This window comes from Argiope bruennichi, chromosome 9 (assembly GCF_947563725.1).
Source record: "Argiope bruennichi chromosome 9, qqArgBrue1.1, whole genome shotgun sequence".
Lineage (NCBI taxonomy): Eukaryota > Metazoa > Arthropoda > Arachnida > Araneae > Araneidae > Argiope > Argiope bruennichi.
The window spans coordinates 3,674,631-3,696,490 of record NC_079159.1 but is presented as its reverse complement, the minus strand read 5'-3'; the positions used below and the strand labels follow the sequence as shown (position 1 = coordinate 3,696,490).

General features: G+C 32.5%; 2 protein-coding genes across 2 annotated transcripts; one reads left to right on the top strand and one right to left on the bottom strand.

Annotated features, from left to right (window-relative positions):
* Positions 1-998: 998 nt before the first annotated feature.
* Positions 999-12,869, bottom strand: LOC129984757 (uncharacterized). The gene is made up of 5 exons (XM_056094709.1): positions 12,824-12,869; positions 11,076-11,185; positions 8,911-9,096; positions 5,352-5,465; positions 999-3,622 (listed from the first exon to the last, which is right to left on the bottom strand). The coding sequence occupies exons 1-5, from the start codon at positions 12,852-12,854 to the stop codon at positions 3,524-3,526; spliced, it is 540 nt and encodes a 179-aa protein (XP_055950684.1). The 5' UTR covers positions 12,855-12,869; the 3' UTR covers positions 999-3,523.
* Positions 12,870-12,984: 115 nt separating this feature from the next.
* LOC129984758 (uncharacterized) lies at positions 12,985-20,308 on the top strand. The gene is made up of 4 exons (XM_056094710.1): positions 12,985-13,086; positions 16,454-16,726; positions 18,102-18,218; positions 19,372-20,308. Exons 1-4 carry the CDS (start codon positions 13,042-13,044, stop codon positions 19,444-19,446), a joined length of 510 nt encoding a protein of 169 aa, XP_055950685.1. The 5' UTR covers positions 12,985-13,041; the 3' UTR covers positions 19,447-20,308.
* The last annotated feature ends 1,552 nt before the right edge of the window (positions 20,309-21,860 follow it).

Here is a 21,860-nt window from a genome sequence, read left to right as displayed (position 1 = left end):
CTTATCAATTCGTCAGTTTTATTTGTATTATTTGAGAATATAAGGAAGGATTGATAAGAAAGATTTAATCCCTAAATGAATTCACCCACAGAGTCTAAACCGAATTTACTTTAGTTTAGTTATACTAAAGTCCCGTTTTAAAGCAACACTAGAACTATTTTGAGACAGACCTCGTCATTTTGAACCGCTGTCAGATGACGAAGGCGACACCTGAGCTGGCATCCCCCACCCTCTCCAAACTTCCATACCACACCAGTGGGAGGACATTTGGCCTCGACGGTCTAAACAGAGAACAGGGATTTTCACCATTGTAAAAATGAAAATGTTTAGAGGCTGGAATCCTGTAGCAGCAAAATATATACGTATAATTATGGTGATAAAAGTATAAGCCAGATTTTATTCATTTAGCTCTATGCGTTATGGAGTGAACGTTATTGCTTTGTCACATAAACTTGAATAAACAAAACAAACTCATTTTCTATTGCCGGAGTTCTTCCAAAATTTCAGAAAGATCGTTTTGATATTCACACTACATAACGAATTTTTTCCACCTATTTGAATATCATAAAAAGTACAGGGAGCTAAAAGTACTATGCTTAAATCACATCGAGGGACTGTGTCTCAATTACACTTTGTACTGCGCTTGTGCAGAATAAAATTCGTCAGTGTCAAGCAGTAAAAGTTCTACGAGAAAACTAAATTCCCAGATCGTATCGTGTTCAGACACAAAATGGAGATATTCTCATTAGAAATCGTATTCATCTTAGACTAAATAAATATTGCTTTTTAAGAATTAATAAAATTCTTTAAAATATTCCAATCTTCCAAAGACTTAAGATACTCATCACGAGTCTACAGCTAACTCCTTTAACCTCTTCGTCGTCCGCAACACATCTAGCGCGTTCAAATAAAATTCTGCAGGGCGGCCATAACGCGCTTCAAGCGTTCTTATAGATTTTAAAACTTTTAAACGTTTAAAACGCTTTGTAAATGTTTGCTTGTTTGAGTTTTTTTTTTTTTTTTTTTGTTCTAATGCGACAAAAACAAAAAGGAAACAAAAATTTTCGCGGACAGGAGAGGACGGCGAAACGGTTAAACAGCTCTCAAGAGCAAGTTTCTGTATTGAAGAACCTTCTTCTTGCGTACAGCCGACCAACCCGAATTGTATTGAAGAACCTGTAGACCCTTTGATTAGACTTCAATTCAAATCCGCGTTTATATTTCACTTAGCAAATAGATCATTCAAAAAACTTTTACTTGTCAGAAAGGAAATGGAGGCAACGAGTGGATTTTCCACACTTTATTTCAGAAGCACATTTACACAGGAACAAGACGAAAGCAACACAACTAGACACATCACACAATAGAAATGGAGATTGTCTCAATATAAACAGAATCTATGAGAGGCCCACAGCACCATCAGGTGGAAAACTCTAGGACTTCAAGGTCGCAAATAAAGTTGTAACGCCCTTATCGATACCAGTATTTAAACCACTAAATCACTATGTAGCTTGTACTTCACTAATATAGCTTTCTTCAATTATCATTATTATTCTGTGAAAACTGTTCCATGCTTTTCTTGTTTTTTTTATAAAAGAAAATATCGTGTTATGTTATGGTTTTGATGTTTATTCATCACATCAAAACCATGTATGTATAAAAAGAGCAGGCTACTGTTGTTTTGATAGTTGTGTGATCATTGATTCAGTCAGCTTGGAATTTAAAACGACACTGTGGTGAATTGTTGCAGTTCTCATAACTAGTGACTAATGCACGGCCGCTCCTCATACAGAGACAGGATTCAGAATCGGAAGGAAGGTAACTCGAACTCCCTCACGGAAGCGAGAATAAGTCACTCTATTGGAAGACTTTTATCCTTCCTCACGCAGCCCCCTTTCACAGTATGCAAGGATATCACAAACTGACTGCCCCCACACGCCGGAAGGTACGCGAAAAAACTCGAATGACCTGACCGCTGCCACAGCAACACTTGGTCGGAACTGTAGTTGAGTCCTTAGAGCCATAGTACAACCTTTCCCAAAGGCCCGTCATCGATGGGAGGAGCCAGACCCCACCTTTTCGTGTACCCACAAGGATTTCGAGAAGCTTCTTATCCTCGATGGCGAGGTGCTCCCCCCCCCCTTCTCGAAACGGTCAGTATACAAGGATAATACTGAAAGTTCGTTTCTTCACAATGAGGAAGGTCAGAAACGCGGAAATTCAACATATTCTGAATAACAAGTTTGGGGGGAGGGGCAATGCAATAATTTCCTTTTGTGTATTTCATATACAAAACAATCTTTTTACTACTTCTGTGTACATCTGTATAGTTTTTTTTTTTTTTTTTTTTTTTTTTTTTTTAAGTATTGAATACATATTTCTTCGACTAAATATCGAAAGTGGATGAATGAGCACTTTTCAATTCGTAAGCTGATTATTCATCAGCTGATAATAAGTATTTAAAGAAATTTTAATTTCAAAGAGGGATATTCATTTATTTTTTAAATATTTTTAAATGGTATCTTATTTTAAAAAATTTATTTGACAACTTTAGTAAAGTTTTATGACAATTTAATTCAATAAAGTATATCACAGTTTATTAAAACTTGTGATCAAAATGACATTTGTTATAAAGATAAAAATCATGAAGGAAATAGGATCAAGAAACAAAAATATATCTTAGAAAATGCATTGTAAAAACATCATGATTAAAATACTTATAGTGACATACATACATGCACCATCGATATAACAGAGATTATAGATTGAAACTTTAAATCTTTCGCATATGAGGACGAGTCTGACTCGCACATCGAATGACAGAATTTTTAATTTTTTTTATCCGCAACTAAGTGACAGTATTAAGTAATATAAAATGCAAAAAAAAACCTCTTAAAAACGCATCATTATCTCAAATGTTCCTATATCCTTACTGGAATTAAAATAATAAAATTGTCCCAAATGGGATGTGTCACCTACGTAGGAAGTGAAGTAAATTCGTATGCCAAGGGTTCATAGATCTTCAATGTATTCATGAACTTCTATATAACTTGCTCCTAACGATATGGAAGTCGTGGAATAATTAAAATGAGGTGGAAAGTTCTGTTGTCAGAATGGCGTAATATATGAATGATTTATTTTCTCGTCGGTGTTGGGTTTTATTCTTCCATTTTCTGTCCTCTTTGAATGTAAGCTCCTTTAATCGTGACAATTCTAATGATGGTTATCCAAAAACAATCATTTTGTGATCTTCGCTATCAAACTAGTATCCGAGATTTTTAAACTTACAAACCATTTCGTCCGAACTAGTTGCTAAATATTCTACAATCGTGAAAAAAAGATGTGAACACTGGTAACTGCATTAAAAGACTAAAAAACATTTCAGGCCAGTGCCAATATTATTTCAGTTGTAATCATATTGCTGCCACTAATAAATTTCTAATTTTTGCACATGATAGTCAGAGCAGATATTGCATTCGCGCACAAACCAACAGGTAATGTTCTTTAGCCATTTTGCTTGAAATCATGTCTCAGCTGATGAAAACATCTTTACGTTTCTGCATCCGCTGACGTTGGTGTAACAGCCGAAGAAGGATGAAAAGGCAGCGAACACAGCAATTCCCTGGCGGAGAAAAAAACGGAATACAGACATTTTATTTTAAATATAGTGATATGCAATTAAAAAAATACATGACTCTTCTTCAAAAGAGAAACGAGAATGGAAATTACAAACTGAGTGTTACCAAATTCCTTTCTTAGGCAGATAACTCACTTTGTAACTTTCCTTGTAAAGGTTTCAATATAGAAATATACATCATTGGAGGAATGTTTTTCAGAGCATTAGGGGGAAAAATGGATGATGTAAAAAAAGTACATCCAACTGACAATGGTGTCGATTTATCAGAATGTATTTTTTGTTCACTGCATTATTAATATAACAGCAAGGTGCCAGAAAATAATATTTTCATATCTTCGTTGCTTTCAAATAGAAAAACAAATAAGTGCAATAAATACTATGATGAAAATAAGAAATCAAGAAACAAAGGAATTTTTTGATGTCGACAACAGAAATAATTTATGTTGAATCGAGACTTTTTAATCCAGTGCGTTCGAAACCATGACAGTGTCAGATTAGCAACTTCAATCTATTTTTAATGGGGATATCAAAAAGAATTATTGCAATATGTTAAAATTTCAAATAAATTTTAATAACCTGTCCTGTAATAAAATAAATAAGCTTGTGTGTTAGTATTTTTTAAAGTATATCTTCCTCAAAAATGTGTGATACACACTACACATAAATTTCTCTTCTTTTCTGATTTATAGGTTTTACTGAATTCAGCGTATTTTATAATTATATTTAGTACATCAGAATCCTGATACCATGAAATGACACCGTAATTCTTTCTTCGTTTGATTCACCTTATCCGGTAATCTTGTGCGTTTGTACAAATCTGTATAAGATGTTCGCCATTCAATTTGTCAATTTCAGCCCAGTCACTTCTTTCTTCAAAGGGTGCATCTATGACAGAATCGTTTGGCACAGTTACCGTTCATTCATAACTTTTTTTTATAAATTTTACTCAGTGTCTTTAGTATCAGTTCAATGTTTGCACAAGCATCACTTTAAAGTAGATTATTTTTCTCTCAAGTAACTCAGGGAGTGACTTGGCGGACAAATCCATTCAAACAAATTCAAATTTACAGGGAAAAGTTAAATTTTTTCCAGGGAAATTATAAAAAATGAAATACGTTTTCTTGCTTCTTCTACAATATTACAGAAATGTAGAATTCAGAAAAATTTTGGAAAGAAATTTTTCAATTTATTTTACCATTAAAGTTTTTGATTAAATCTCAAGATCTATTATGCATAAAATAATATTATATTCATTATGCATAATTATATACATTATGCATATTTACATTTATTTATATGCATAACATTGTGCTAGTGGAAATGAAGATACAAGGTATCCTAAAATAGACTGATCACTTCAAAATACATAGCAGCGAAATGGTTAAGGTTGCGACATGTGTTTGCACCTGATAGTGGACATTTCGAAAATATTGTACTATAATTTTTATTCATGTACTATAATTTTCATTTATTAAAGGATTTCGAAAAATTGAGATGTGATTTTCAATTGCTTCATTATTTACATGTTTACTGTCTGCAGCACCATCTATTGGAAATTTTTAGAACTGAAACCGAAAACTGTGAGAGGAAAAATGTATGCCCTGTCACATGAGTTTGCTGCAAGCATTATTTTTTAAATCTTAACTGTTTAACTATTATGCATTTTGAAAGTCTTTAGTCTATTTCAGGACACTCTGGATGTGGATTCACTTACTCCTGCGACTCCAATTTCTTTTTCTTCCCGAGATTCGAGTTTCTTAGCTTCTAAAATGGCTGCCACGCCCGCCACCATCAGAAGAATAAAGAATAGGGGAACTTTCAGATAAATCTGTAATGAGAACATGTTACCCACAATGTATCACAGAGAAATTTGTTTTTACAACTATACACAAGATTTTACATCATCTGAAGCTAACTTAATGCTCTTAACTTCGGAGAATCGATGATAAAATTGAAGATATTGGTACATTTCTATTTTCGAGGACCGTAAAAAAATCGTCAACAGTTTGGTGATTGTTTACGATTTTTTGTTGTTGTTGTTGGCGATTGGGTGAAAATAATTTGTCTCCAATGGCCCTCTGAAATGGAAAATTACCAAGACATTTTATTCCTATAAGGTCACAGAAGATTAAATCTTTTATCTTATTCCCAGATGCCAATGGATGGGTAGATTAAATATCTTAATATAAAACTGGACAGTAAGCTCACATTTCAGGCACCTATATTACATCAAAGAAAAGATTTAAGCAAAAATTCACTTAATTTACTTTTTATAAGAAGACAATCCAACCTGTCACTCAAGAAAAAACTGTTTTTATTAGCAAGTAATCATATACATTCTCATATATGCACATATCCTCTGGAGGTTGACATGTTCGTAGTTTATTGGTGCAGGAACCATATTTTGCTATACTCTGGTGGTTGGCAGATAAGGCAAAAGGCATCAAGATATAAATAATTCAGAATATTGTTCTCAGCATCTTAACAAACTTGCCCCGAGACTTGATGAATTCTTTTATTCATCCTGATTTGAGAAGGTAAACTGACTCGTAATCTTTTTACAGTGCTCTTCGATCATTTAAACGCACTCGTCCATCCTCATTGCCTCTTTGCTCACAACAGTATTAAATGCATTCTTCCCTCTAAGATTGCAAAATATTCTCTTACTCTCAAATCCCTATAATAAACTCCTTTTTCAGTGTCAGATGGATTTCCTCCCATGTGTTAAAATCTTAAGAAAATTCATCTTACTCTCAAACTCGGTTTTATGTGGTTTTGCAATGCATTCATAAGCCTTAATGTATAAAAAGAGCAAGTTCGCTCTTCCCTATGGTCACATAACACAATGACACTTTTTTAAAGAAATATATTACGAGATCAATAAACACTTTTCAATTTATTGGTATACGCATCGGATTCAACAGCATAAGGCAACATGGAGTATATAGAAGAAATATTGAAACTTAAATTGAGTTGATTGCCTCTCAGAAAAGCTTAATACCGCCTCCATTTTTGAATTCAAATTCGAACCTATCAAGAAGATTTGGAAAAAACGATTTTAACTTTATACGACCACAACATCACTAAATACGAAGCCTGCGACCCAGAAGATCGTAATTCGGTCAAAGTCCTTCAATTTGATTAAGTATAGCACGGTTTTCTCTCTGCTTTCGTGGAAGTTGAAATTATTTTTGGGATTAAATGTTTCTGTAAATAAGTTAACATTAATCAAGAAATATTACAACGTAAAGGTTGGGGCTAAATATCTTAAATCGAATAGCCAAATGAAAAGAACCATACACACGATTCAGCAAATTTTCAGAAAAATTTCAGCAAACTCAAAAGATCCATATTTTTCATTACTGCTAATGCTTGTTACTCCAGTTTTAGAATCTAATTACTTTTCTGCTGAGCTTTTGATGAACACAAAATGGTTTTATCAAGTTTGCCTATTCGTAAATGAGCCGAAAATGAGAGCTATTTCAACTTTAAAAAAAGCAGAATCTTTTTTTAAAGTTGAAATAGCTCTCATTAAGCATAACACGCAAAGAGATATGCGTGTTATGCTTAAATCACATTGAAGGTCTTAGCATGAATTATAATCAGGAAGTACTGTGCTTGTGCGGAATAAAATTCGTCAATGTGGACCAGCAGAAGTTTTACACGACAAAACTAAATTCCCAGATCGTATCGTGTTCAAATACAAAATGGAGATACAATAGAAATCGTGTTCATCTTAAATAATAATAATTAGTTCCAAATAAATGTTCTGACTTCACGAATTTTACTGGCTCTAAAGGCACAACGGAGATACTCTTCCAAAGCCTACAGATAACTCCTGTAAAGTGCTCTCAAGTTTCATAATCTGCATGTCTGCATGGAATCAGTTTTAGTTACATTAACGCTCCGTTTAAAAGCAACACTAGAGCAATTTTGTGACAAAACTCGTAACTTTGAACAGTGTTCAGATGACGAGAACGACACCTGAGCTGGCACCCCCACTCCAACCTTTCACACAGCACCAGTGGGAGGGTGTTTGGCCTTGACGGATTTTAACGTGCACCAGACCCGCTCACACGACGGTTCTTCGGTGGAATCGGGTCCCGAACCTAAAGCCTTCCTGTTCTGAAGCCGAGACCTTACCACCAGGTCACCGCGATCCGTATCAAATCAGATACCAGTTGTTGACCCATCTAGTCGTTATGTAGCTCCCTACTATTCTAATATAGCTTTGTTCAGCTATCTTTATTGCTCTGTGAAAACTTTTTCAAATTTTCCTTGTTTTGAAAAGGAAAAGGAAAAAGTTTTCGTGAGGATCTGTTGTGTTATGCAGTTTTGTTGTTTATTCATACGTTCTATTAAATAAAAAGATTTAAAAAGTCTTACAGGACACTCATGCACACAATCTTTGCCGAATAGAAACTTAAAAACTATCTTATCTAATAATTTTTGTTCCTTACTTCGATTTAAACTTTAAAATTACTATTGGTGCCAAAAAATATTATTGGTCTGAAGTTTTTTCAAGAACAAAAAGAATAATATCGTTTTTCGAGTATGCTAATTGAAATACTTTTCCTTGAACATATTTGTTAATGAGACTAATGCCACGGTATTTCTTTTTAATTATGATATTACATTATTAATTCAAAAATTCATGTTACATAGAAATTAATCATCCATTTTTGTGGACGGAATTAATTAGCCAATAATTATACACTATACAAATTAGTAGAATAATAATTCAATTTGAGAAACATTAAGGCAGCATTCGCAGCAGCATATAATTATCCAAAATACATCAGATATTCAAAATCTTGCCTTTGGACTTTTTGCATGATGTTCTTGAAATCTAAAAGTTAGCAGTTTAAATGACTGTGTCTCACTTAACTTTGCGTTTGGACTTTCTTAACGAAAGTTGGAGTTTCTTCAGAAGACCATTTTTTCGCTTTTGTAACTGTACCACAACAACTGAACAACGTGGCTAGTCAAATGTCCCCATCCTAACTCTTAAACAAACATTATAAAATTTTATACATTCCTTAAAAAGAGAAATTCAGACGGTATTTAAGCAAACAGCCCTCGTGATATAGTTTTGCTTTAGAAAATGTATCCTGTCTTTATCAAGTGCAAATAACTTCGCCACAGCTGCAACGCATCTACGAATTTTTTTTTTTTTCTTTCACGTCGGTGTCGGCAATGAATAATTAAATCGTATCAAATACAATCAGCTTACTTTTTTTCACAGTTTTGAATCTTTTGGGGTAAAAACTCACCAACGGTGTTTCATAGATGTCAGTGGAAGAGGGAGAAGTGATTTCTGAAATCAGGAGACAGACACTGAACAACAGGTGGGAAACGGCGATCAAGAGCAAGAAGGTGACTTCTGGTGAAGCAGCGAAGTAGTCAGATCCTCGGTCGCCTGCATGGATCAGCAAGACCAGGATGCACAGGCAACAAGCCTTCAAAGTAAAATAATGAGTTATCAGGGGAAAAAAGTCGTGCAATTAAATTCTCACAAATATGAAAATTGGCAAATGTATGATGTTTCACAAATATAATTGGCTCTAAATGGCATGCTTTGACAGTCCATTCTCAGGCATCACATTTCAAAAATAGAAAGAAAACCAACCAAATTGTTAATTAAGAAGGACATTTCTAGACATAGTCCTCTGCCTCTAGGATAGATTTAATACAACCGTCATCGAGTTTATATATTCTCTGGAGAAGAGGGAAAAGCTTGTCTATGATGCAATCAACCTTGCATACTCTCTGCTTTAGAAAAGCATATTCCGCATATTGCATCTTTGAAGAATCCAACTAAGCAAAATGTAAACCTGGTTGTATAAATCCAAACAGCTACTATTTTCATTGCCATATCCGATGGTATGAGAGTCCGCAAGAACCAAAGAATAAAATCATATGCTAGTATGATTTTATTCTTTTGTAAATCATACGTAACACTTTTTGCAGATGAATGTCTGAATTTCTGTTTTTATTTACCCTACCGTGTATCGTGTAGCCATTTGGCAGCACATTTTATATTTTTCCTGTTGTAAGCTTTACATGATTGTTTCAAGGAACAACAATGAGTGATTGGAAATCCTTCTTCAAGTGCTTTTTGATAAATATTTGTAGAAAAAACACCATTGTATGGTAATGGAATTAGATTGAAATTAAAAACATCAAGGAAGTTGTTGTATAAATAGTTCTATCAATTAAAATAATATCAAAATATTTTTTGAATTGTAAAAAAATATACTGATAAAAAGAGACTTTTGTTTTTATTTCAGAATTATTGTGATTTGATTTATATCACTGCGATTTTGTTTCATTCATAAAATAGCTATTTGGCACCATTTAATTTGTTTTAAATTTCACAAAAAAATAATTTAAAAAGTATTTTTTTAAAATTTCCCTAAATTATATACAGTTATTCAAAACACACAGCTTTTTAAATTTAGAAATGGGGTAAAAATGTATTTTTTGTAATAAAATTTTCTCAGATTACAGAGAGAAAAGAACAAAATTAAACTAAATTTTTAATTAATTAAAATTTCAAACAACTCTCTTCGAATGGCACATTTCCTTCTTTCCATGGTATACACAAGCCTAATTTGTTAGCAGCAAGTCATCATCTTTATTATTAGTAGAATTAGAGATAAATTTACTAGAAGTAAAACTTCTTCAAAAAGATGCAAGTATTAAAGTTTTTAGGTCCTAACTGCCTTCGTCATTATTTTTTTACTTTTTTATTTAAATTAACATGATTTGCTTTTATAAAGTTGAAACCCTTTCACTGTTTGGGGTTTTTATTCACTTTCTGATATGCTGCGATTTTGAAATTTTATATCCTTTTATGTTCTAGATGAGAGTTCACTATTTGAATGTTTTTCAGAACTTAATTATTATTTGATTAATTAACTGAATTGAACTTTTATTCCGTAAGAGAAAATTGAATTTAAGATACCACAATATTTGCATTTAGTTGTAAATTAAATAAAATTATATTGAAAATAATTAAAATAAGCAAATCTCCACTTTTCAGTGTATTAATGCTTTTAAAATCTGTTTTTATTGAATTTATTATTATGAATTAAAATTCAATGTAAGATATTACATTCCATTTAATATAGTAAATAATTCATCATCATCATAAATATCTTTAAGTCATTATCATCATCTTCAGCAATTATTGTTTTCGAATAAATTACTTTAAAATAACAGTTAAATAATAATAAATAATTCATTATTATCATCAGCAGTCATTATAGTTTTTGAATAAATTCCACAAAGATAACATTTAAATATAATAAATAATTCATCATCATCATTAAATCATTATCATCATCATCAGTCATTATTTTTTTTTTTCGAATAAACTCCATAAAGGTAACAGTTAAATCTTAAGGGAAAGGACAGTACAAATCCGGGCACTCACCATCTGAAGTCCATGGACGATCTTCGTCGGGATACTCATCTGTAGGACGAGAAATGTTGACAAAGTCCTTTGAGTGACACGAACTTCCCTGTTATGACTCGCCACCTTATCTGGAACAGAGCGAACGAGAAAGATAAGAGTGGAGTGGTTTTTGTTGTTGGTTTTGCATTCGACATATTTGCTGATTGTAGCAATAAGATGAATAAATATTACAAATTCTATAATGCATTTCGTAATTCAGATCTTGTAACAGTTTTCTCCTTGTTATCTTTTCACAAGCAATGAGATTTAAAAAGAAAAACTAATAAAAAATATACCTACTATTTATTTTCAGCACTGTTTCTTTTTTAAAAAAACGAAAAAAAGTTTAGAATAATACCTTTTAAAAAATATTTTGAAAAAATCCTTTAAATATGTAACAATTGCTAATTATTCCAAAAAAAATGTACACGAAGCCTAAAGAAAGAAGCTTTACGAAAATTCAAGATTGCTTTTTCAGAATCTGTTTTCTCATCAAAAAAATATCTCAGAAAATTGTCATCAAGGAATGTTAGTGAGCAGAAACTATTGATTATAAATTCATAAACTCGTGTTTCCCATTTTCTTTCGGTAAAAAAATGCATAAAATCATTTCTTATATTCTTTCTGATATTAAAACATTCTCTAATTCTTATTTTCTTTTCTTTATCGTACAGAACATAATTTAAAATTTAAAAAAGGATTTAAGAATGCATTTTAACTTCCGAAACATAAAATAATATTGTTTTCATAGAATGCGTATTTATTACCTTCGCACTCACTTAAATGTTCGAAACCATCAACCAAAAAAAGAAAAAAAGTTCGGGATTGATTTTTAACAAAGTTTCTTAAAATGCATCAAGAGAATCATTACAAGTATGATTCAGTTTAACTTTCTCACGTAAATATAAAAAAATAGAATTGTAATCATCAAATATTTTTGTCTTTAGATTTTGATGAACAGCGATTTTTGGAATCATGTCTTCTCTTTGAAAATATGATAACACAAAATCAAAAAAGATTTGAAATTAGCTTTGACTGTCTGTCTGTTTGCCCCTGTAACATAATTCAATAAATCAGCAATGGCACTGTATAAAGCAGAGGAAATTTGACATGGGTTATATCAGTGGTATTTTTTATATAGATGCTAGGGGTGCTGTGCACGTTGAATCTACGTGCCTCAAGACCATGAAGGCCTCAAATTCTATTCGATGCAAATCACAGTAGTTCGAATTTATAACAATGTCTCCGGGGAGGTACTTCAAAACAGTTTAGTCTTGTGACATTATTAAAATAATCCTGCCAGGTTCTGCATTAAAATTGCATACACTCGCTAGTTTTAAATGAAATTCAAAAATGGAAAGACTTTTTGATTTCACCGCTGTGTGTACGTGAACAAGATAATTCCATGGACATGGTGGATGCAATTGAGTGCGTTGTCTTCGCATTTAAATTCTAGATCAACATCAAATGTCGTGCCCAAATAATTAAAATGCTTATTTATATGCTTATATGTAAGCTTCAGATACACTACGATCTAAACAAATAACATTTAAAAAATGATTTTTATAAAAAAAATTGCAAATCCATCACAAATTTTGGACTTATTAAGTGAAAACTGCCTGTTCCAAAATGCGTACATATTAGGAAGCATCTAAATTCAAATCGAGATATTTGGGCAAGTAAATAAGAAATGACATATTAAAAAAGAGAACCACTCTGATTTTTACCAGAAAAAAAAATAAAACGACCTTTTTTCATTCATAGAGGTGAAACGAAATCTCAAAATTCAAAACAATTTCCGCGTCTACATAAATATCCTCAGCTATCAGTCCGATTCCGATTCTGCGATGGTTGACTGTTTGTTTCGATCACGTGACAGAAGTGCAGAGATAAGGCCACGATTCGCTCTCAATATCATTTCGAAAGATACGAGCCTCACCCCGACATGGAGGAGACCCGACCTGCTCCAGAGCTTCTGCTGGCACAACTGGTGAGTGATTTTCTGCTTGCAAAAGAATTTCCTACTAACTCCTGCTATCTAAAGTACATTCTGAGAAAAGAATACTTGAACTTCAGGAATACGGATTTAGGTTAGTTACATTAACGCCCCGTTTCAAACCAACACAAGGGTTATTTTGGTACTGACCTCGTAAATTTGAGCAGCGGTCAGATGCCGAGAACGACACCTGAGCTGGCACTCCCCGCCTCCGAACATCCGCACCATACCAGTGGGAGGACGTTTGGCCCCGACGAATTTAATATGTGCCAGCTCCGCTAACACGACGGCATTTCAGTGGAATGGGGTCACGAACCTGAAACATTCCGGTTCCGAAACCAAGATCTTGCCACCAGGACATCGCAGCTTCAAGAATGTGGGATCTCAAATTATATCTACTTTCAATACTTACTTATTCTCATCGGGGGGGTGGGGATATTTGTGGAATTTTGGCTCCATGAATGAGATCACAAGAAAGAGGAAGCCATCGGAATAGTTTTCCCGAAACACTCTTGCTCCCCACATAAAGGCTTCATCCTTTTCCCCAAGCATCAAAATTGTGGACCGTGAATGTCACGAATGCTCAGATTTTTATTTTCCAAGTGCCAATCATGAGAAATTTGTGTTTCGAAGTATAGTGAAGAAAATTGGATGTGAACGTCTTTCTTCTACTGACTATATCTGTATTGAACACAGAACTACAATTTTAGATATAGGATTATACACCGAACTTCATTTATTTAAGTAGTCATATTTATGAGTTAGTGAGTTTACCTGTAAGTAAATGCACAAATTGGCAGAAGGTCAGCTAGTTGACAAATGGAGTTCAAAATTTGATATGTTCTTACAATTATGATGCTAAAACAATGTGCCAAATTTTATCCATATAGTTCTCTTTTTACTTTTTGTAGTTATTGCATTCTGCTGCATTCAGAAAGGAAGGCAGACAACTTTCCTTCAAACGTATTTCGTTCAAATTTTGATAGAAATCCACACCTTTGACGTAAACACCACGTGTCAAATTTCATTCGCTTTAAGCATCTTTGAATTATCGTGTTCAAAGACAGATAGACAGCGTAACAGGCAAGAGACATACAGGCATAGTTCCGAAAACGTGTTTTAAGGGATGGGGAAAAAGATCTGAACTGTGAAGATTCGCCGAAATCTTCAGTTCAAACTTTTTGACAATTAGTTAAAATTCAAATTTTTTGCCAATTCAAATTGTCAAATTTTTTTACAATTACATTTCCTCTTTGTATACGTGAAAGTAAAAAAATTAAAAAATCAAATTCGATTAGCCGTCTTTACAAATAATTTTTTTTCATTTAATTTAATTTAATTTTTTTATTTACCAGCAGATAAATCTGCCTGACTGCTCTTCCGCGTGAATGAAAACAAATAATCAGACATTCCAACGGGTTAGATAAAAGAAATTTATCATTACATTTCATTACAAAAATTTCAGATAAGAATAAATTTTGGATTAAACCCAAAGGGTAATGGGTTAACCTTCTCTCAATCAGGGCATCTGTTTGCATGCAATCGCAATGATTAATATATATATATATATATATAACAAACGAGATATATGGGCACTGAGATGCGGGGAAAAAACGCACCATTATTATAGTAGAAGTATTACAGAAAGCCTAAGCGAAATCGTTTCTACTGGTTTGCACTGTCTTCCAATACACTATGTAATCACAAATATGAGCATTAATTATTCTGATTTTTATCGATTCATTGAAATCAAAATGACATCTTCATTCACTTTTATTTATGAATTTCGAAAAATCTTCTTATAAGAGTTTTTTGTATATTATAAAAGTATTGAGACCCCATTTAAAGTTGTTACTGGTAGCACTATTTCTAAGTGTATTTCAGATAGTAGTCTTTTCTGATCTTCTTTTAATTCTCTTGCTTTGAAAAATAATTAGATGGAAAGTATTACTCTTGGCACAAAGTGCTGCTCATAAATCTTAGTGTAAAAAAAAATGAGTATACATTTTGAACCTTTTTCGTACGAACAACTAGATCAGAAATTGGCACCGTTTTTCAAAATAGGCATAATGACTGCATGTCAATTTCACATATTTTACCTCATACTTTTGAGTCTCTCTCACAGTCTAGTCGTTCTCAAATGAAGTTCAAAATTAGATAGAAAACGGTAATTAGTATGTAATGAACATATGATAAAATTCAACAGTTTAACATCCTGAGTTTTAAAAAAAATCGTTTCATGTATACAAAAGTGGACAGTCATGTATTTAACATAAAATGTAGCACAAATCTATCATTCTAGTTATCAAAATCTTACTCCAAACAGAGCAGAGAATACTCCCTACAAAGAACGTACTGTGAAATAGAGCTTTTAAGATTTTTCTCGAAAATGGACCGTGATGAAGAGCAGAGACCATTGATGACGTATCTAAGTGTTATTAATTTTGATATGAAATAAAAATGGTTGAAATCGGAATAGTGGTTGTGGTTTGAAGGCATATTTTTCAGCTTTGCCAATTATTTTGAATCTTGAGATGGTGGGCGAACAGCTGGCCGCTACTGATGTCTAATTCATATTATTTTTGCTGAACTATTTGTGATTGATTTTTTTTTAATCTTTTCTCTTACTTCCCTGTCCCATATTGAGATTTTGAGAAATATGTTAATCATGGAGCGATGATAAACTTCCCCTCCTTCCAGATTAGTACGAAATTTCTTTTCCACTTTACCATTGCTCAAATTTTAATATTTCGCCGTTTGCTGCTTCGAAAGAAGCAACAGTCTCTTTGAAACGACAAATTGTAAATAATATTTTTCTAACAGACTATTCTGTGGGTATCATTTTTTTTTCGTAAACTGAAAGAAAAAATTTACGAAATCACTACTATCGCTATCTGAACAGTAACAATCGAAACTCCTGTTTACGAAAATCTCAATGTTTTGGCAAAAGTCACCTATTGCCTTTGAAGAAAGAATGATATTTCTCATTTAATTGTATTTCCTTTCTTGAATTCAATCTTTGTATCAGAAATTTGACGTATATGAGCATCAAATTCTGCTATTTCTCCATCAACATGCTATGCACTACTCTACTCTACAACATTCGAAATGTGCAAAACAGGAAATAATTGTGTAATCAGTCATGAGTTCTGGAATTAGATAATCTCTCCGCCAGTTTCATAGTTGAATCTACACCAATTATTTTCCCTCGTACTTACTATTTGGAGGCTATTTTATCTTCCGATATATAAGTTTTGAGTTGAGTTTAGATATCACTTTCAAACAGTGCCCATTTATCAGTATTGTACGCTACATATCTATCAGTATTGTACGCAACAACTACTATTTGTATTGCTCTTAGGTACTGAGTGCTGTCCTGTTGTTCCTTGTGGGTCATGCCACATATGAAGGAGAATATCCTATCCCCGAATTCAAGTATGAGGTTCATTGGGGTCGTCCCGTTTTCCTAGAAGAAGGACAGAGGAGGGGCGTCGAGATTCGCGAATTCCGAGCTGCGTACACCGTGCTCTTGCTGATGGCAGTCAGTTCAGCTTACTTCTTCACTAACCTCCTGCTGTACGCCACGCTGAAGCTGATGAGGGATCCTATGCCTCTGTACAAGAAGACCACACTGGTGAGTAAGAAGATCGAGAGAATACGGATCGTTTTGCTAAATAATAACTGTTTTTTCTGCCTGTTTATAGGTGGATCTTTCTTAATATCATTACGTAAACAGCCTGATGTCACTTCCTCCAACTGCTGGACAACCGCTTTATTAAAAGTGAATCTTTTAAAAAGAGCAAATGATCCTTTCAATCAGTGACACTTTTAGGAATTGTCTATTTTACGACAGATTGTTTTATGCTTTGTTTTTATATTTAATTGTTTCTTTCGTCCTTTTTCCAGACATTTTGCAATCGCATGTAGGTTTTGTCTTGACTTTTTCTGATTCCAAATTTATGAAATGTTTTGTAATACTATTCTTGATTTATACTGGTATTGTGTCTTTACATGAGGAATAGGGGTTTTTTGCTTTTTGTGGGCTTTTATTCTTTGTTACTAATTTTTGCTTATTATTTTTAATTCTACTTTTTACAACTATTTTCGCTACAATTTTACTTTAAACTTATTCTGTAATCAAGATTTACCCTCTGGCCTTTCATATTTTTTTCTTCGCAAAATCCCAATGCTGCCATACTTTCTAGTATTAATTGCTTTAATCTAGCAACCTACATCTAATGTTTCAACTTTCTCAAAAAAGACATGACATTCTTGAATCTCTCATCTAACACTTTCTCAAAAAGGCTAGATTCACTTTTTCCTACCACGTCTCCCATATCCACTGATTACGAATCTCTCTTCAAAGCGCAGAGGCATGCAGTAGTATTAAAATACAAAGAAAGTTTTGTATAAGTTAATTTGTTTAATTACATTAACATCCATTTTATAACTAAACAAATCTATAGGATGGCATTTTAGGAAGAGACAGAGTGTTCTTGAACTGTAATCAATATTTCGAGATTTACAATTTATTCAGTCTCAAACATCAGATCCCTTTTGATTTTCAAAAAAACAAATGGGAATGGAATCAAATCTAGAGTCTCGAATAATCTAATCACCGACACTTTATGTTTCTAAAGACTTTCATTTCATATTTTATTTTTATAAAGACAGAGCTTTGACATCGAATTTGCATTTATTTCCTGATCTACTAAATCTTTGAGATTTTCCACAGTTGTCTGTTTTCAAAGAAAATACATTTTAATATAACTAAATTATAAGATAAACGATTCATTTAATTGTCTGTTGATAAGTGATACATATGTGACAGCATCTATTAGAAAATTTGATAAAAATTGTTACTAAAAAATTAAGAATGAAGTATAAATAAGAGACTAAAATGTAGAAGGTAATTAAAAAAAATTTCAAAAATCTCTACTTTTTAGTATAAAGGTATGCTTTAAAAACTGTTTTATACTTAAGATCTTACTGTTTCCTTCCGTTGATAGATCCTGACTCAGGATGTGATCTTCTGCTTCCTAATGTTCGTCTGTAGCATCGGCGCCGTGTCCTATCCTGGGGAAAGGGCAGTCAAGAACAGGGAGACTGAAATCCTCATCGCCTCAGTGAGTTATTATTAAAATAAAAAGTACAATTTTTTAAAATATGCTTATATAAATGTATAAAAGAAGAAAAAAAATCAAAAATTTGAAGACCAAAATTAAAAAGCGTATGGTGCAAATGAAAAAGAAATGAGTTGATTGGAATCACGATCTCATTTATGATGTATTTTGATTTTCATATATTGAATGCGTGGGTTGCTGTTTTTTCCTCGTGATTTTATATCATCCCCTCCTTATTTTCTATGCTTCACCTTCAAGGTTTTTGCTTGGATTGTTACGTTCTTTATTTTTAAAAATTAAATTTCCATTTTACTTTTACTTTTACTTTACTTTCGGATAACACTTTTCCTGCTGCATAGTTGAAAACAAAAAAATTCGCACTTTTATTTTAATTAAAACTATTTTATTTTATGTCAGATCTACCATCATTATCTGTAAATAAAAAGAAGAGAAATACAAAGAAGGAATGAAAATTCGTAATTTTGCATAAATTTTTCTATGATAAAAGTTCATTTTGTACCTAAATATGAGAAGATATTGCTTGAGACAGTTTAAAACATTTGCTGCAAGAGACAATTCACGCCGAGATATGAGATAGAGATCCAAGGTACAACCATCGCCCCCTACACAAATGAAAGCTGTTCTCCCCTCTCCGCCCTCTTCACTGTTTCCTAGTTTTAAATCTTTATTTTTTATGGTGTTCATTATAGTTTTAAAAAAACACAAATTCACTAAATTTTATCTGATAATTCAGTGCTATCACTCTGGCATTAAAGCATCATAAACCACCATAACTACTACTGTACCAAGTAACCGTAAACCACTATATGAATAGGTCAGCCATTTTATAGTTTAAACTATTACTTCCATCTTGTAAGTTTTCTAACTCTTTTTTTCTCCCTTTTATCAGTTTTAATCCAACATTTCTTGCATATATAAAATCCATAATCATTTCTCGAAAAACCTAGTATATGTAAAGAAAATTGGTTCAGTACAAAATAAGAAAAAATGCTTTTATCCTTCTGATGGCGTTTCAAGAGTTTGTAAGTATTTCCATTTATCTTCGAAACTCTTACTGAGAACTCATTAAAAAAAATGACATCATTGATCCCATATTCGTCAGAAAACTGATAAATTCCTTTCTTTTCTTTTACAGGGTATTTCAATTTTCTGTTGCGTGTCTTCCGGTGTGGGAGTTTACTATTCTTACAAACTTTACAAAGGCCTCTGAAGAACAGCAGTTGGGAATCTGACTGAAATGACTACAAAACAACTTCCTGTCCACTACTCGTCGGACAGGAAACTGGTTTCGTTTATGAACATGGATAAAAGGAAACAGGATCACCGTTGCTCCTAAAAGGGTCTACAATATTCTTCGAATTTCGAACAAATCTTCCACTTTATGAATATATAAATTTTTACAACAGTGCAATCATGTCTCTAACATAAAGGAACCAACGTTTTATTGTGGTTGTGCTCTAAAATTTCATTGGCCTACCTAATGAATGGTGTGGAATATTGTACCATGAACCTCGCAATTATGGAGTTATTGAATTAGACAAAATAGCGGAAGCAGTAGTACTGTTTCTTTTTAAAACAATTTCATGGAATGTTCCGAAATGTTCTAAAAACATCTATCTAGACTATCACAAATTCTCAACACAGAATGACTATATACCAAGATAGATTCGAAGTTTTGATTAGGCACTAAGTACAATAACATTGTTGAGATAGCATCGAAAGTTATTGTAACAAAATTTCTTTTAATCATATTTTACCTGGTACACTTCCTATCAAGATTGGAAACACAATTCTGTACCGGGATTTATCTGCATCTCTGTTTCATAAACTTTTTTAGATTCCTGCCGAGTTTTCGCACAATCGTAATATTTTTCGGCTCAATTATTTTTTTTCGATTTTGTCCTTGAAGAAACTTTCGATGTCATAATAAGTTTTCGACTGCTGATTTCATTAGAATATTACAGTCTCAACAGTCGTTATTATTATTACATTCTTTATTACACATCATTAAAACATCATTTGTAATTCTAGTATTTTTTAAATATTTCAAAGAATAAAAATTGTAAAAAGAATTGCTTTTATTTCTGCTCTATTTTTAAAGGCTAAATACTTTCGTACCTAGTATTGATTGTAAAAGAATACATTTTTAATGATTTTAATTCACCGAAGGCAATCAACATAGATATAAAAATGTTCTGATTGTATTAGAGAGCTGTATATTGCTTATTAAACTATTCCATTTTTATTACAAACTAGCTGTCCTTGGCGACCAGCTGTTTTGCGCTAGTATATTGATTGTCTTTACTTTCAGTTAAATTTCTCATGCATTACGAAATATGAATCATCCTAATAAAGTGCCATAACATTATATTGCTATTAAAAACGTGACCATCCGGTTCATTTGTCTTTTAAATTTAGTGATATTGTAATATCAATTTTTTTTATTACTCATGTTAACCGCACAGAATACCAAACAAATTCATTCTTTCATAGTTTTTCCAACAGCGGAAAAAAATCACTCTTTTAAATATTTGATGAAACAATAAAACGGTTTGAATTTCAGAGCAGTAATGTAATTTACCGTTCAAAATAAAGCAAAGAAAATTACTGCTAAAATGTCAGATAAATTGCAAGATTATTAAATTATTATCATTACACAGTTAATTCTTTGAATTTTAAAGTGGTGTACAAATCATCTCTGTGGCGCAATATTTTAGTGATTAAAAAAAAAGACATAATTTTAATTTATTAAAATTCTAAATAAAATTTCAAAAAAGAGGTTCCGAGTTGCACATTCAAATTCTATTAGTGCCAAATTTAATAGTTCTAAATCTAATGGCCTGTCCTGTAGAGCGTCTTTACATGAACACAGACGGGTACACGAATCTATACAGAGTGAAAAACATTTCTTCATTATTAGTAATAGAGATTAGCCGGCTTTAGAGACCAATGGTCTGTCTGGAACAGCAATTGTATTTAATTTAAATTAAATCTTTTAGTCATGCCTCCAAAGTTCTTCCAAAAACTATTTTTAAGCATCCAATTGGCATACATATTAAACAAATGTGCACAAGTGAACACGGTAACTACAAAATGTAAAGAGTTTGATAGATAAACATTTGATATGCGGCTTTGGTATCTATAATTATCGATATAATGCAATGCACAGCTATATCTATCTCGTTATATATATCAGACCCATGCACTAGATCGATAAAATGATACATAGATATACAGCTATAATATCTAAAGCAGTATTTCGCAGCAAGTAGAAATGTACAAACTACAAACCTTAAATTTAACCATGTATGGACTCCCCATCCTCGACTTTGGGGGAAAAACAAAAAGATCTCTCGTAAAATTATGCAAATTTAACTCACTTTTTATTTCATTCGTGTTTAGAATGAAAGCAACTTAGTTTTCAATCCTTGGGCAAAACCATGAAATGCTCACGTGATAGAACTCAAATCAAACAATGTTCTTTTCTGGTTGTTTATGAAATGAAAGCTCGTTTGTTAGATTTAAACATGCCCATGTTATGAAAATTATTTTGAATCATATTTTAATTATAATCATCTTAAATTTTTAAAATATATCGATTCAACATCTGATAGTTTCGGATAC

Coding starts and splice junctions, on each gene's coding strand:
- LOC129984757 (XM_056094709.1), bottom strand. CDS start 12,854: ATGAAAAAAGGTCGTTTTATTTTTTTTTCTG. Junction 9,097..11,075: donor TCGTCCATGGACTTCAGATG/GTGAGTGCCCGG, acceptor TTTACTTTGAAG/GCTTGTTGCCTGTGCATCCT. Junction 5,466..8,910: donor ACATCTATGAAACACCGTTG/GTGAGTTTTTAC, acceptor TTCTCATTACAG/ATTTATCTGAAAGTTCCCCT.
- LOC129984758 (XM_056094710.1), top strand. CDS start 13,042: ATGGAGGAGACCCGACCTGCTCCAGAGCTTCTGCTGGCACAACTG. Junction 13,087..16,453: donor AGCTTCTGCTGGCACAACTG/GTGAGTGATTTT, acceptor TATTGCTCTTAG/GTACTGAGTGCTGTCCTGTT. Junction 18,219..19,371: donor CTGAAATCCTCATCGCCTCA/GTGAGTTATTAT, acceptor TTTCTTTTACAG/GGTATTTCAATTTTCTGTTG.